Source organism: Lethenteron reissneri, chromosome 64 (genome assembly GCF_015708825.2).
Source record: "Lethenteron reissneri isolate LAM-NWPU_2019-01 chromosome 64, ASM1570882v1, whole genome shotgun sequence".
NCBI lineage: Eukaryota > Metazoa > Chordata > Hyperoartia > Petromyzontiformes > Petromyzontidae > Lethenteron > Lethenteron reissneri.
The window spans coordinates 3,847,363-3,864,412 of NC_083842.1; the positions used below are offsets into that span (position 1 = coordinate 3,847,363).

Below are 17,050 nucleotides of genomic sequence, written 5' to 3' on the forward strand. Positions count from 1 at the left end.
ACGCACAATAACACACACACACAATAACACACACACAATGACACACAATGACACAATGACACACACACACTGACACACTCCAACGTACACACACGTACGAACAAAGACAACGGTCCCCGTGTAGCCTGTGACAGGCTGTTGGGGCAAGTGCAGCTGTGGAGGCCGCCACTGTGGCTCACGAGGGGCCGTCTCCTCATTGCTCGTCGTTACAGAGGTAAACCCTCTGGGTCTGGCACCAGAGCACCCGGGAGTTGTGTATCTAGAGGTAAACCCTCTGGGTCTGACACCAGAGCACCCGGGGAGTTGTGTATCTGGAGGTAAACCCTCTGGGTCTGGCACCAGAGCACCCGGGAGTTGTGTATCTAGAGGTAAACCCTCTGGGTCTGACACCAGAGCACCCGGGGAGTTGCGTATCTGGAGGTAAACCCTCTGGGTCTGACACCAGAGCACCCGGGAGTTGTGTATCTAGAGGTAAATCCTCTGGGTCTGACACCAGAGCACCCGGGGAGTTGCGTATCTGGAGGTAAACCCTCTGGGTCTGACACCAGAGCACCCGGGAGTTGTGTATCTGGAGGTAAACCCTCTGGGTCTGACACCAGAGCACCCGGGGAGTTGCGTATCTGGAGGTAAACCCTCTGGGTCTGACACCAGAGCACCCGGGGAGTTGCGTATCTGGAGGTAAACCCTCTGGGTCTGACACCAGAGCACCCGGGAGTTGTGTATCTAGAGGTAAACCCTCTGGGTCTGACACCAGAGCACCCGGGGAGTTGTGTATCTGGAGGTAAACCCTCTGGGTCTGGCACCAGAGCACCCGGGAGTTGTGTATCTAGAGGTAAACCCTCTGGGTCTGACACCAGAGCACCCGGGGAGTTGCGTATCTGGAGGTAAACCCTCTGGGTCTGACACCAGAGCACCCGGGAGTTGTGTATCTAGAGGTAAATCCTCTGGGTCTGACACCAGAGCACCCGGGGAGTTGCGTATCTGGAGGTAAACCCTCTGGGTCTGACACCAGAGCACCCGGGAGTTGTGTATCTGGAGGTAAAACCCTCTGGGTCTGACACCAGAGCACCCGGGGAGTTGCGTATCTGGAGGTAAACCCTCTGGGTCTGACACCAGAGCACCCGGGGAGTTGCGTATCTGGAGGTAAACCCTCTGGGTCTGACACCAGAGCACCCGGGAGTTGTGTATCTAGAGGTAAACCCTCTGGGTCTGACACCAGAGCACCCGGGAGTTGCGTATCTGGAGGTAAACCCTCTGGGTCTGACACCAGAGCACCCGGGAGTTGTGTATCTAGAGGTAAACCCTCTGGGTCTGACACCAGAGCACCCGGGGAGTTGCGTATCTGGAGGTAAACCCTCTGGGACTGACACCAGAGCACCCGGGAGTTGCGTATCTGGAGGTAAACCCTCTGGGTCTGACACCAGAGCACCCGGGAGTTGTGTATCTGGAGGTAAACCCTCTGGGTCTGACACCAGAGCACCCGGGGAGTTGCGTATCTGGAGGTAAACCCTCTGGGTCTGGCACCAAAGCACCCGAGAGTTGCGTATCTGGAGGTAAACCCTCTGGGTCTGACACCAGAGCACCCGAGAGTTGCGTATCTGGAGGTAAACCCTCTGTGTCTGACACCAAAGCACCCGTAGAGGTGATTATCTGGAGGTAAACCCTCTGTGTCTGACACCAAAGCACCCGTAGAGGTGAGTATCTGGAGGTAAACCCTCTGGGGCCCGGCACCGCGTGCTGCGTGTGGGCAGGCCCCTGGCGTGGCCCCGCCTCTTCCGGTTCGCCCTGCCCACCACGTGCCGTGACGTCACCGCCGTCGTAGGAAGTCGCTGCTGCTGCTGCCGCCGCCGCTGACTCCACGCGCTCGGAGTGGGGGGGGGCTCCACCAGCCATGGGGGGCGTCCGACTCGAGATCTTCCGCGTGAGCCCCCCCCCCACACCCCCCCCCCTCCCCCGCGCCCCTCCCCACCACCGCCGCCCGTGACCTCAAGACGACCTCCCCCGGCGCAGCGTGGCCCCCCCGCGTCTACCCTCTTGCTGCCCCCCACCCCCAATACTTTACCTTCCACTGTTGTCTCCCCCCCCTCCTAACCTCGTTCTCACCAAGGGGGTCGGCAACCCACCCACTCTAACCCCCCACCCACCCACTCTGACCCCCCACCCACCCACTCTGACCCCCATCCACTCTGACCCCCCAACCACCCACTCTGACCCCACCCACCCACTCTGACCCCCCACCCACCCACTCTGACCCCCCACCCACCCACTCTGACCCCCATCCACTCTGACCCCCCACCCACCCACTCTGACCCCCCACCCACCCACTCTGACCCCCCACCCACCCACTCTGACCCCCCACCCACCCACTCTGACCCCCCACCCACCCACTCTGACCCCCCACCCACCCACTCTGACCCCCACCCATCCACTCTGACCCCCCACCCACCCACTCTGCCCCCCCACCCACCCACTCTGACCCCCCACCCACCCACTCTGACCCCCACCCACCCACTCTGACCCCCCACCCACCCACTCTGACCCCCCACCCACCCACTCTGACCCCCACCCACCCACTCTGACCCCCACCCATCCACTCTGACCCCCCACCCACCCACTCTGCCCCCCCCACCCACCCACTCTGACCCCCCACCCACCCACTCTGACCCCCACCCACCCACTCTGCCCCCCCACCCACCCACTCTGACCCCCCACCCACCCACTCTGCCCCCCCACCCACCCACTCTGACCCCCACCCACCCACTCTGACCCCCCACCCACCCACTCTGACCCCCCACCCACCCACTCTGACCCCCACCCATCCACTCTGACCCCCCACCCACCCACTCTGACCCCCCACCCACCCACTCTGACCCCCCACCCATCCACTCTGACCCCCACCCACCCACTCTGACCCCCCACCCACTCACTCTGACCCCTACCCATCCACTCTGACCCCCCACCCACCCACTCTGACCCCCACCCATCCACTCTGACCCCCCACCCACCCACCCACTCTGACCCCCACCCATCCACTCTGCCCCCCCACCCACCCACTCTGACCCCCCACCCACCCACTCTAACCCCCCACCCACCCACTCTGCCCCCCCACCCACTCTGACCCCCACCCATCCACTCTGCCCCCCCACCCACTCTGACCCCCACCCATCCACTCTGACCCCCACCCATCCACTCTGCCCCCCCACCCCACCCACTCTGCCCCCCCCACCCACTCTGACCCCCCACCCACTCTGACCCCCCACCCACTCTGACCCCCACCCACTCTGACCCCCACCCATCCACTCTGCCCCCCCACCCACCCACTCTGCCCCCCCACCCACCCACTCTGACCCCCCACCCATCCACTCTGACCCCCCACCCACCCACTCTGACCCCCCACCCACCCACTCTGACCCCCCACCCATCCACTCTGACCCCCCACCCATCCACTCTGACCCCCCACCCATCCACTCTGACCTTCCACCCACCCACTCTGACCCCCCACCCACCCACTCTGACCCCCCACCCATCCACTCTGACCCCCCACCCACCCACTCTGACCCCCCACCCACCCACTCTGACCCCCCACCCATCCACTCTGACCCCCACCCACCACTCTGACCCCCCACCCACCCACTCTGACCCCCCACCCACCCACTCTGACCCCCCACCCACCCACTCTGACCCCCCACCCACCCACTCTGACCCCCCACCCATCCACTCTGACCCCCCACCCATCCACTCTGACCCCCCACCCACCCACTCTGACCCCCCACCCACCCACTCTGACGCCCCCACCCACCCACTCTGACCCCCCACCCACCCACTCTGACCCCCCACCCACCCACTCTGACCCCCACCCACCCACTCTGACCCCCCACCCACCCACTCTGACCCCCCACCCACCCACTCTGACCCCCCACCACCCACTCTGACCCCCCCCACCCACTCTGACCCCCACCCACCCACTCTGCCCCCCCACCCACCCACTCTGACCCCCACCCACCCACTCTGACCCCCACCCACCTACTCTGACCCACCACCCACCCACTCTGACCCCCCACCCACCCACTCTGACCCCCCACCCATCTACTCTGCCCCCCCACCCACCCACTCTGACCCCCACCCACCCACTCTGACCCCCCACCCACCCACTCTGACCCCCCACCCACCCACTCTGACCCCCACCCATCACTCTGACCCCCCACCCACTCTGACCCCCACCCATCCACTCTGCCCCCCCACCCACCCACTCTGACCCCCACCCATCCACTCTGCCCCCCCACCCACCCACTCTGCCCCCCCACCCACTCTGACCCCCACCCACCCACTCTGACCCCCCACCCACTCTGACCCCCACCCACCCACATCTGCCCCCCCACCCACTCTGACCCCCACCCATCCACTCTGCCCCCCCACCCACCCACTCTGACCCCCACCCATCCACTCTGCCCCCCCCACCCACCCACTCTGCCCCCCCACCCACTCTTGCCCCCCACCCACCCACTCTGACCCCCCACCCACTCTGACCCCCACCCATCCACTCTGCCCCCCCACCCACCCACTCTGACCCCCACCCATCCACTCTGCCCCCCCACCCACCCACTCTGACCCCCACCCATCCACTCTGCCCCCCCACCCACCCACTCTGACCCCCCACCCATCCACTCTGACCCCCCACCCACCCACTCTGACCCCCCACCCACCCACTCTGACCCCCCACCCATCCACTCTGACCCCCCACCCACCCACTCTGACCCCCACCCATCCACTCTGACCCCCCACCCATCCATTTTGACCCCCCACCCACCCACTCTGACCCCCCACCCACCCACTCTGACCCCCCACCCACCCACTCTGACCCCCCACCCATCCACTCTGACCCCCCACCCACCCACTCTGACCCCCCACCCATCCACTCTGACCCCCCACCCACCCACTCTGACCCCCCACCCACCCACTCTGACCCCCCACCCACCCACTCTGACCCCCCCACCCACCCACTCTGACCCCTACCCATCCACTCTGACCCCCCACCCACCCACTCTGACCCCCCACCCACCCACTCTGACCCCCCACCCACCCACTCTGACCCCTACCCATCCACTCTGACCCCCCACCCACCCACTCTGCCCCCCCACCCACCCACTCTGACCCCCACCCACCCACTCTGACCCCCCACCCACCCACTCTGACCCCCCACCCACCCACTCTGACCCCCCACCCCACCCAATCTGACCCCCCACCCACCCACTCTGACCCCCCACCCACCCACTCTGACCCCCCACCCATCCACTCTGACCCCCCACCCACCCACTCTGACCCCCCACCCACCCAATCTGACCCCCCACCCACCCACTCTGACCCCGACCCATCCACTCTGACCCCCCACCCACCCACTCTGACCCCCCACCCACCCAATCTGACCCCCCACCCACCCACTCTGACCCCCCACCCACTCTGACCCCTACCCATCCACTCTGACCCCCCACCCACCCACTCTGCCCCCCACCCACCCACTCTGACCCCCCACCCACCCACTCTGACCCCCCACCCACCCACCTCTGACCCCTACCCATCCACTCTGACCCCCCACCCACCCACTCTGACCCCCCACCCACCCACTCTGACCCCGACCCATCCACTCTGACCCCCCACCCACCCACTCTGACCCCCCACCCACCCACTCTGACCCCCCACCCATCCACTCTGACCCCCCACCCACCCACTCTGACCCCCCACCCACCACCACTCTGACCCCCCACCCACCCACTCTGACCCCTACCCATCCACTCTGACCCCCCCCACCCACCCACTCTGACCCCCCACCCATCCACTCTGACCCCCCACCCACCCACTCTGCCCCCCCACCCACCCACTCTGACCCCCCACCCACCCACTCTGACCCCCCACCCACCCACTCTGACCCCCCACCCACCCACTCTGACCCCCCACCCACCCACTCTGACCCCTACCCATCCACTCTGACCCCCCCACCCACCCACTCTGACCCCCCACCCATCCACTCTGACCCCCCACCCACCCACTCTGCCCCCCCACCCACCCACTCTGACCCCCCACCCACCCACTCTGACCCCCCACCCACCCACTCTGACCCCCCACCCACCCACTCTGACCCCCCACCCACCCACTCTGACCCCCACCCATCCACTCTGACCCCCCACCCACCCACTCTGACCCCCCACCCACCCACTCTGACCCCCCACCCACCTAGAACTGGTCCAGATGTCATTCACCGCTGATGTTTTTCTTACAAGGGCCTTCGGGATCAGACAGGGATGAAGAGAAATCTCAGCGTAGGACAAATTATCCCACAATGTTCCGCATTTGTGAAGGCGGTGTTGATGACAACGGTCTTGGTTTTTCCTGAATAAATTATTTTCTGATTGGTTTGATTGCTTAAGGGAACAAATACATGTATTAATGAGCCATTTAATTGTATTTAATCAGCTCTGCCTTCCAGATGTACTTTAATGTCTGATTAGCATTTACTAATTTTAGCCAGCCATGGTGAGCTGGCACTCAACTCCGTGTATTTGTTCCCTCTCTGATCTTTAAAGGTGCATTTGAAAAATTTGGATACTCCAACTGATGCTCCTGCTGTTGTGGAGTGACTCATGCAGCCAGCTGTGGCTGCAGGGTTTGGTGGTACATGTTGTTTATGTCGTTTATTGTGAAAATTCGGTCACAGTTCCTATGATTGCTGTTTCATTGCTTATGGCTTTATTTTGGTGATTTCGAAACGTTTTTTGGTTTGGCCATGTTTATTTGTTGTAGTACGGAGTTAAAATGATGGCTTTAATCTAAGTTGTCTTGTGGTTGTTGTTGTTTGACTTGCATCCCACTGGGATTTTTGCACAGGGTTGGTGTACGGTGATTTTTTTCTGGAAGAATTTGAAGTTTTTTCATGGATTTTTCTGTTTGCGCATAGTCACTTTAAGATGTTTTCTTGTTCATGTTTTTTTTTGTTGCGGTTGCCCCCGATTCAAGAGCCGAATGGCTCACAGGGCTCTATACCTAATACATGAAACTCAAACTAAATGAAACTGAAAAATGAAACCCACTCTGACCCCCCCCACCCACCCACTCTGACCCCACCCACCCACTCTGACCTCCCCCACCCACTCTGACCCCCACCATCCACTCTGACCCCCCCCACCCACTCTGACCCCCCCCCACACCCACCCACTCTGACCCCCCCCACCCACTCTGACCCCCCCCACCCACTCTGACCCCCCCCCCCACCCACTCTGACCCCCCCACCATCCACTCTGACCCCCCCCACCCACTCTGACCCCCCCACACCCACTCTGACCCCCCCCACCCACTCTGACCCCCCCCCCACCCACTCTGACCCCCCCCCACACCTACCCACTCTGACCCCCCCCACCCACTGTGACCGCCCCCACCCACTCTGACCCCCCCCCACCCACTCTGACCCCCACCATCCACTCTGACCCCCCCACCCACTCTGACCTCCGCCCCTCCCCTCCGCGGCCTCGGCACGACAACAAACCCAGCAGGAGCCACTGTGTCGATCCACTGCTGGATGAAGGCCCCCACCCCCTCCCCCCCCACGCCTCTCCCCCCACCCCCCCTCCCCCACCTCCTCCCCCCCACGCCTCTCCCCCCACCCCCCACCCCCCTCCCCCACCCCCTCCCCCCCCACGCCTCTACCCCCACCCCCCACCCCCCTCCCCCACCTCCCCCCCTCCCTGTGCCAGAAATCCGTGCAGAATGTTTGAAACTCCCCAAGTTGCGTGGCTTGTAAACAACAGCAGCAGCGGCAACAACATTAATAACAATCGTCTGCAACGTTCAAAACAGCGGCACACACGGCGTCGTCATGGACACGTGGGTGGTGATCCCATCTGTCGTGATGTTGTGTGGGCTCTGCGTAGTTTTATGGATTTAACGCCTCCGTGGTTTGGCTTGGAGTAAAGATCGTCGGCGTAAGGCACTACAACTAGAGTTCAGTCACATTTCGTTTTACGTTGAAGGCGGTTGTGTGTGCGTGCGCGTGCTTTTTTGCTCACGTTTATATTAGCTTCGCTGCTGTGCTCGTTAAAGTTCTTCATTTGGTCATTTTGGTGGCAAATGAAAGACTCTGGTCTCTTTGAGTTCTCAACTCTATATTCCTGTAATGTTACGAACAAGCTTAGGCAGATTTAAGATGCGATAAGATGGATGTGGCGTCGCCAAGATACCCTTGACTTTTAACTATTTACTGTTTATTTTACCAGGTATCACAAATGATAGCTCAACGAAGTGGAAATTTATAGCAGCCAAATGCTGTGGAGGGAAAATCTGGAGGACCCGGAAGAAATTCCACGCGACTACGGGGAGAGAGACACCTTAAACTCCAGATATACAGCAGGCGTCAAGGTCGGGATCAATCTCACAACCTCCTGTATATCAGGCGAGGTAGTCAACATCTCCTAGCCACCGTCATGATGATGATGATGAGAGAGATGCAGACTCAAGATATACAGCAGCAGCAGGCATCGTCAGGGTCGGGATCGAATCCACGACCTCCTGTAGACCAGGCGAGGTAGTCAACATCTCCTAGCCACCGTCATGATCATGATGATGAGAGAGATGCAGACTCAAGATATACAGCAGCAGCAGGCATCGTCAGGGTCGGAATTCAATCCACGACCTTCTGTATACCAGGCAAGGTAGTTAACATCTCCTAGCCACCGTCATGATCATGATGATGAGAGAGAGATGCAGACTCAAGATATACAGCAGCAGCAGGCATCGTCAGGGTCGGGATCCAATCCACGACCTCCTGCGTAAAAGGCCACTGTGTGACACCTTTTCATCAGAGCAGCGTTCCACACTATTCTGCCTGGAATTAACCGCCGCTTTTATTTCCAAGCTGTCATTTTGGAATTAGACGGTAATTCTTTTTCCCGGTTTTCCGCTGGAAATCCGCGAGCTCTCCCGAGGCTCGCAAGACCTTCCTTGTGGAGGGACAGAACTGGCTGGGAATCGATGAAAATAATAACGACAACAAGGAAACCTTCGCAGCAGGACAATGATACTTGAGTGAGCCAACATAATTGGCTGCCTGCCATTTCAGCGAGCCATCATCTGAACCGCGTGCTCTCCAAATGTATTCTTTGCTCAACCACTCGACAGCCTTAGGCAGATGGCTTCTGCCGAATTGTTTTGAATCTTGCCCACGCTCGACAGAATTTTTCAATATTCCTTTAATGAGACGTGTTCCTGGAATATGGAGAGAGTGTTACCAGTGGGCCAAGCGTGGTCTCTTTAAAAGCCTTAAGTGAGTGCTTGTGCAATTCAACAAGGGCAATGGACCTTCCGTGTGCTATGAAGAAGGGCCAGACCTAACACGTCTACTATTATATATTTTTCCTCGTAAGACAGCAGCGTTATTGATGAACGTGTTGAGTTTTTTGTAGTAATAATGTGATGAGAGCGTGCCGAGTGGCTGTTCGTGATGGGGGACTGATGCGTGTGCCTTGTGTGTGTGTGCGTGTCGGCTCTTCCCTGGCAGATGATGCTGTACCTGTCCTTCCCCGTCGCCATGTTCTGGGTGTCCAACCAGGCCGAGTACTTTGAGGAGTACGTGGTGAAGAGAAAGGCAAGAGTCCCGCGAAAAAAAACACAAACACACGAGCAGCAAGACAACGTCGCGTATCCGACCCGTCACATGTCCGCCCGCACGCAGCGCGGTAGTGAAATGGCCCCTCTCTGTAGACGCTTACACATCTGGCCTTTTCACACGTCCGGCGAAACCCCCCAGCCAGTCGGATCCGTCACGCGCTAGGGTGTCGGACGGACAAACCCACAGGGCCACGAGATGCCCTGGAGATGGCAGGACACCCTAAACGGATTCTTGAATCAGTCTGTGTGGACCTTGTCATCTCGTTAGTGGGGTTTTTTCCCCCCCCGAATTCTTCGGTATCGCCCCCCCCCCCCCATTAATGGAATTGGCCAAACCATCCCAACGTGGCAGGGACCCTCCCGGAAATGAGTTGTGAGACTCGGAGAGGCCTTCCTGGGCTAACGCTCAGTGCGTCATCACGACCGCATCGGCTGTCGAGGGATGAGTGGCCGAGTTGAGTTCCAGGCTGCCATCGGGGGGCCATGTCGTGTCTGCTAATGTTTGCGATGCCGTCCACGCCGCGCTCGTGCTAATGCGTGCGTTTCTTTTTACGCTTCCGTCCGCAGAAAGAAATATTCCCGGCGAACGAGTCCAAGCAGGTACGACGCACGCCGGCCCTTCCCCCGTCGTCGATGTGCTGCCCGGAACGTTCCGCGCGGCCTCTCGTGACGTCGGGGGGATTTTTTTGTGTTAGATCGCGTGAATATAAATGTGTCATTAAACCCGCCACCGCCTGACACGACCAATCAGTTACTAGTTCAGCACACGCCGGTGTGTAAACCCACTACAACATTCACATTTCGAGTTCCGTGGCGTTCCGCCGGTAATCACAACCACCAACCGGCCTCATCAGGCGACAGCCATAATTGTGGGTAAATCCTCCGCCTGACGTCGTCACTGTGTGCGTTCACATTGACGCGATCTGACCCAAAGAAACTCTGTGCAATCACTGTAACCGGTGCCCGTGGCTCACTCGCGAGGCCAGTTCTCGTTTGTGTTGCGGATCGTTGTTGAGACGCATTCCGCGTCATCTCTCCTCGCACCGGGGCGACTGGGTCGGGGCTGCAGTGGTGACGCTCGTGCCGCAGGGCTAGAAGGGACCGGGTTTTCTCTCTCCCCCCGATCGGCACGGGTTTCCTCGGCGCGGGTTTCCTCCCCGCATAGCAGAGGTCGCAACCGGGTACCCGATACCCGTACCCTACCCGATACCCGGTTACCCGTACCCGGCCGGGTACGGGTACCCGTTTGCGACCCTGGTGCGGCCGGGTACGGGTAGGCCGTGAGTCACTGGTGAGTCACCGTTTGTCACTCATTTCCCAACGTCTCGTCTCTTCTCACAATTCAAGTTCCTAGAATCAACCCACCCGCACCTGCAACACGGCTTCATCCCAGAGGTCGCAATCAGGTACCCGATACCCGTACCCTACCCGTACCCAGCCGGGTACGGGTACCCGTTTGCGACCCTGGTGCGGCCGGGTACAGGTTTGCGACCTCTGCCGTGTAGCTTGAAAGATGTCAAACCGTGTCAATGGTATCGGCCAAAACATCCCAACGCTGAAAAGCGACCTGCAGTTTGACCCAACTGGTGTCGCTTGGAGCAACGTCGCTCCCCTTGCCTGCGACGGCTTGGCAGGGCCCTCCTGAAACTGAATCCTGACACTCGGAACAACACCGCGCTGGATTCTGCGTCGGGACGACGGCGGGCGGGCGTGGGCTCGTGTGTGGACGTTCGTATTTCACGCCGCCGTGGTTGCGTTTCTTGCAGAGGCAGGAGCTGGAGAGATTCAAGAAGTTCATCCAGATGAAGCAAGCGAAGAAGCACGAATGAGCTCTCTCGCGGGATCCCGTTCCCCACGGACTCCTCGGGATCGCCCGCCGTGTGATTTTCGCTCCCCTGCGTGACGATCTCGATGGAAATGTATCTCTCTCCCATTCGGGCCTTCTCTCTGCAGGCCTCTTACGGGCGTCATCACGCGCGGTGGCCTCATTCGCCTTAGTAGGGCGACGTGGCCCCTCACGGGGTAGATGTTGAGGTTTCCCACAGCCTGACAAGTCACGTCGCTCCTGTGTACGGGATCGTTGTACCGTCTCGCTCCCGTGTCGACGGCTGCTGTTGCTACGGTCGCCCTCGTCGCTCGCCGATCTCCGTGGACCACAGACGCGCAACAAGCTAGGGGAGGAGATGTAACGCGACGGGAAAAGTTTCCGGTGAAACCGCCGCACTGCGGCCGTGGCTGCTGCCGTGACTACACGGTCCTACGCCAAGCGGTTTTGGTGCCGAGTCAACAATCGGTAATCGTCACACATCTGCGCTCACCGGAAAGAAAAAACAACTTTTCTCGCCGTCGTGTTACGTTACCGCGGCTGCTAATCTGCCCTTTGTGGTCTACGCAGAGCAGCTGCGCTGGGCGACTCGAGCGACGGCTGGCGAGGGGAGGTTACTTAACGGGAGCGGCCTCTCGTCGCGACGATCGTCGTCGTAGTTTTTATTGCGCTGGGCAGCGGCTCGCACGGGTGAGACACGGATCTCCTCCGTCGGTTGTGGGCTAACGGAGGTGATGGGAGGGGAGGGAGGTGGGGGGGGGGTAGCAAAGCACACGTCGGATGACCTTCATCGCCACCCCGACTGGCAGGCCGGGTACTCAAGTCGCCTTGTGCCGCCGCTGAAGTCGGCCTATCCAGAGCGCGTCGAGATGTGAAGTGTCGTGATCCCAGACGCCCTGGCGGAGGGGAAGGGCGCTCCGTCGTTTTTCGCTCGCGTACCCGAACATCGCTCTGCCGTCGGGCGAACGTCGCCGCGTTGGGTCGCGTCCGCTCGCTGGTGTCCACCCAAACCTCGCTTCACCACTTGCTTGTACTCGCTGCTGTGACGACATTGATGACGACGATGATGATGACGACGATGATGACGACGATGATGATGATGATGATGACGATGATGACGATGATGACGATGATGATAACGATGATGATGACGATGATGACGACGATGATGACGACGATGATGACGATGACGACGACAATGACGATGATGATGTGTGCCCGCTATATAAAGTGCCGTTTGCCCTCTTGAGAGCTGTGCCGATTGGATCTGTGACGCGGGTTCGCGCGCTCGCTGCGGTCTGAGCATATTTAACGACGCGTCGACAAAAGTTGCTAGTAATAGGTTTTTACCCTTTCAACTGGTACAAAAACTGGCACCTTTATACAAGGCATCATGTTTGCAATAACCACAACACAAGCAGTCAAAATGCAAACAAAAAGAAACAACTCTGATGATGATAATGATATGCACTGTCCTTGAAGTTGATTGGTCCACGCCCGAGACAGCTTTTCTTAGAGCCTGGTCTCACCTTGGTGTTGTCGTGTCCAAGCGCAGCGGCGAGGACGAATGCGCAGAAGAAACACGACGTTGCAACTTTGATTAGCGCATCGTCGCGTGGAGTTCGTCGAGAGGGACGGATCGCCGTGTCGTTCGCCTTCAACAGACACGAAGTGACGTCGCAACGCAGTAGATGCCAGAGCCGGGAGGCTTAACGGGAGAGCCCGGGGGTCCCACCAAGGGGTTCGAATGTTCACGGTGGCACAGTTCGGCAAAGTGTGGCGCAAAACGAAGTTCCACGGCCTTCCCGTGCCGCGCCGCGTGGAGGGGTCTCTAGGGCGAGGGTTCGGTTCGGGGGCCGAGGGAGCGCCGTGCTCAACAGCGGCTGTCTGGGGGGGTGAGGGGGGAAGAGACGCTGCTGCTGCGGCTGCTGCTGCTGCTGCTGCGAGGAAGGACGTTCGACAGGCGAGGGCAGTGCGAAGGAAGAAGCGGAGGGGAAAGTGGTGAGGTGGCGTGCGGTGTGGTGAGTGGGTGGGTGGGTGAGTGGGGCATTGGGACCTGCAGTGTGGTGAGTGGGTGTGGGTGAGTGTGTTGTTGTGACCTGCAGAGTGGTGAGTGGGTGTGGGTGAGTGTGTTGTTGTGACCTGCAGAGTGGTGAGTGGGTGAGTGTGTGTGTTAATATGATCTGCAGTGTGGTGAGTAGGTGAGTGAGTGTGGGTGAGTGTGTTGTTGTGACCTGCAGAGTGGTGAGTGGGTGAGTGTGTGTGTTAATATGATCTGCAGTGTGGTGAGTAGGTGAGTGAGTGTGGGTGAGTGTGTTGTTGTGACCTGCAGAGTGGTGAGTGGGTGAGTGTGTGTGTTAATATGATCTGCAGTGTGGTGAGTGGGTGAGTTGTGGTGCCACAACGACGGGGCCGCTCTGCCGAGCCAGGGAGCCGCCCGGCTTTCCCCACCGCACTGCCCCCCATCACCCGCCCCACATAAGCACACACCCGCACGCATTCCCCCCCCCCCCCCCCCCCATAGAGCTGGAAGGGAAGGTTACCTGATCGACCGGTTTTTATCCGAGAGACCCTTATCGGGATTAATTCTCACGGTTTCCGGCGATCAGGGAATTGGATGACCTCCCCCGTGCTACGTGGCACCGCGGCGCTGCGGCCGGCCTTAATATGGTGTGGTCGCGGCGTGGGGCATTCGGCCACCGCGGTTGAGGCGCATTTCCCCCCACACACACCCCCACGAGTCGACGGGGCAAGCAGGGGAGGCACGGGACAGCATGAATAGCGGGGTCACAGGGGCTGTTGCGCATAGTCATGGAGGGTTGGGATAATTGCGCTTGAGCGCGCAGGCCCCATTGTTAGGAAGGGTAAGGGAGTAATTAGGATGTACGCCGCCAACGTCGCTCACTGATTAGCATATCAACAGCGCCCGGGAACCGCCGTGCGCGGGCTTGGGGTGCACGAGCCCATTGTTCAGCGCAGCATCCCCTTTGAGGTAGGGAGGATAAATAGAGGAGCGCAGAGGGGAAATCGCTCTCTTACTCCAGCGCCAGGCGACCAGACGCAGCTCGAGCCAGCGACCCGGACGTCCGTGCGACGCACCGAGGCACGCGGTTAGCACCAGGATCAGCGGACCGCCGTGGACACTTAACAGTGAGTAAGAAGGTGAATTAGAATCATAGCCGATAAATAGGGAATAGGTGCCGGTTTAGTGGAATAGGCCCGCCTCGTCGACTCACTGATTGAACATTAGTTACCAGGTAATAAATCATTAATAGCGAAGCGTGGTCTCGCGTGATCTTGTCGTGCAGTGTGAGCGTGTGGGAACGCGTGTGGTACTGTGTGTGCGTAAGCTCGCGGCGTGCGTAATAGGCGTACCCCAGGTGCGCGATCATAACGCAAGCGGCCAGCAGACGGCGAGCGCTGCGCAGAGCGGCGCAAGAGTGGGTGTCGCGTGTGTTCACTCCGTGTGTGATACAGGTGCGCGATCATAACTTGCGTAGTTGGTGTGGAGTTGGAGCGCACGGAGCGGCGTGTGTGTGTGTGCATACGTTCGTTACACGTCGGATACGGATGCGCATGGGTAACGTGCCGCACAGGGCTATACTGCGAGCACGGCGTTTGATTGACGATGATGTGCGCACGTATGCTCGCAGCGTGGGAGCGCGGCGCGAGGCTGTAACAGTAGGGGCGTCGCATCCGAATGCCGGCGAAACCGTAGCGAGTAATAGGGAGGTGGGGTAACGTAAACGGAATAGGGGGTGCAGGCGGGAGGGACCCCGGGGGCCGACGGCCCCCACAAATTGGTGTCGGAAGCGGTACGGACCCCCGCGTTACCTCACGCTAAAATAAGACTAATATTTACCGGCCGGGGGGCCCCTTCGTGGAAGGCATTCGCCCGCAATCTCTTAGGGGCCAAGGAAATTAATGGATGGACGGACGCGCAGGCAGTACGTCAACTTAATATGAATCTTGATGGGCGGGCAGCCGATTTTGTAGAAGCGTTACCCGCGAGCGCACAGACACAGCTAGAGGAGCTGATGCGCCGACTCGATCAGCGTTTTGGCACGCGTGACGAGGAGGAAGCAAAATCGGCCTTAGAGGCGCGCCGTCGCCAACCTGGCGAAGATCTACGTGATTACGCCGAGGATGTGCGCGAGTTAACAAAGTTCGCACGCCCGGGGTACGCAACTGATGTTATTGAGGAACTGGCCGCCGAGAAAATCCAGCGGTACCTGTCTCGCACGGCGTGGTGGCAGCCAGACATGAGCTGCCCACGTCTTCCCTTTAACACCCTTGTCGAGCGCGCACGTAAGTGTGAAAGAATTCACAGCGAACGCGCGCAGCTCCGGGGGCTGGGACGAGAGCGCGCCATTGCGAGCCTGCTCTCGGAAGACGAGGAGGAGGAACAGGAGCTCGCGAGGACGGTAAGGGGCCGGGAAAGAGAGCCACAGAGACCCAGCGAGACGACCCCGGGTTGGGTAGCCGGGCTACAGACCGGCATAGGAGATATACGCGAGGAAGCAAATAAAAATATGAAGACCATCCAGTCTGAGATGGGTGAGCTACACTCCACAGTAGGGGGGCTGGCCGGGAAGGTATCCCAATTAGAGTCCGAGTTGGAACAACTGCGTACAGGGAGAGGGAGCGGGCAGGGGACCCACTACGGAGCCGCCACCCCTCCCCGGACGTGTTATGTTTGCGATCGGCGAGGGCACCTCAGGAGGGACTGTCCTCAGGTCGCCCGAGCTAGACAAGAGCTAAGGTCAAACACTAAGGCCCCCCTAGAGAGGGGACCACCGGGGGGTGAAATCGACGTAGCCCCGACACGAACAAGCTGTAGTGATAATGGCGAGCGAGTGATCTCCACACAGGTTCCAGCAACAACGCCCACGGAAACGGTGACTCCTGGCGACTGGCTACGGGAGCTGGTGGCGGGGATCACGGGGGCCACGTCGCTGGTGGAAGGGGAGGTAAACGGAGTGCGTACCCGAATCCTGCTGGACACGGGGGCGGTGGCCTCGCTCGTGAGCGAAGCGCACTGCAGCGCGATCGGGGTCGACGTGCGTCACCTGCAGGCACCGGACCGCGCGCTGCACACGGCGAGCGGAGCCGGAATGGGGCTGCTGGGGAGAGCCACCCTAGAGGTCCGCATAGGCAGCCAGGTGTGCACGCAGGAGTTCTACGTGTCGAGTGCGTTGTGTCACGAGTGTATCGCAGGCACCGACCTCCTAGAACGGTTGGGACTCAACGTGCAACCCCGCCAGCGATGCGCCACCATGGAGAGCAATGGCGAGCGGATACCGTTCCTGGGACGAGAACCAACGCGCCGCCGCTTTGCACCTGTGGCCGCTATCCTGGCGACGGCAGTCACCATCGGCCCGCTCACCGAGATGCTGGTGCCGGTGGCAACATCCCCCACCGACCCCGCGCTCCGACCATCAGGGGAGGTAATGCTAACTCCTCACCCGGAGTTGGCAAAACGGTATGGGGTTGTGGGATCCGCCACGTTGGTAAACGCAGATGGGGACCGATTGTTTATGCGGATGTTTAACCCCCACAATACCCCAGCGATAC

The 17,050-nt window shown here is 60.3% G+C and overlaps 1 protein-coding gene across 2 annotated transcripts; it reads left to right on the forward strand.

The window, feature by feature from the left end:
* The first annotated feature begins 1,765 nt into the window (after positions 1-1,765).
* Positions 1,766-12,723, forward strand: LOC133359136 (protein PET100 homolog, mitochondrial). Of its 2 annotated transcripts, XM_061577531.1 has the most exons (5): positions 1,779-1,921; positions 8,262-8,403; positions 9,542-9,628; positions 10,219-10,251; positions 11,418-12,723. In XM_061577531.1, exons 2-5 carry the CDS (start codon positions 8,308-8,310, stop codon positions 11,478-11,480), a joined length of 279 nt encoding a protein of 92 aa, XP_061433515.1. In that variant the 5' UTR covers positions 1,779-1,921; positions 8,262-8,307; the 3' UTR covers positions 11,481-12,723. The 2 variants fall into 2 exon arrangements, with proteins under 2 accessions (XP_061433516.1, XP_061433515.1); XM_061577532.1 differs by lacking the exon at positions 8,262-8,403 and having other exon boundaries at positions 1,766-1,921.
* Positions 12,724-17,050: the final 4,327 nt, after the last annotated feature.

Bases quoted from the DNA above. Each gene is read 5' to 3' on its own strand.
- LOC133359136 (XM_061577531.1), top strand. From the start codon at position 8,308: ATGCTGTGGAGGGAAAATCTGGAGGACCCGGAAGAAATTCCACGCGAC. The intron at 9,629-10,218 runs GCAAGAGTCCCG...TTCCGTCCGCAG, and splicing joins AGTACGTGGTGAAGAGAAAG to AAAGAAATATTCCCGGCGAA. The intron at 10,252-11,417 runs GTACGACGCACG...CGTTTCTTGCAG, and splicing joins CGGCGAACGAGTCCAAGCAG to AGGCAGGAGCTGGAGAGATT.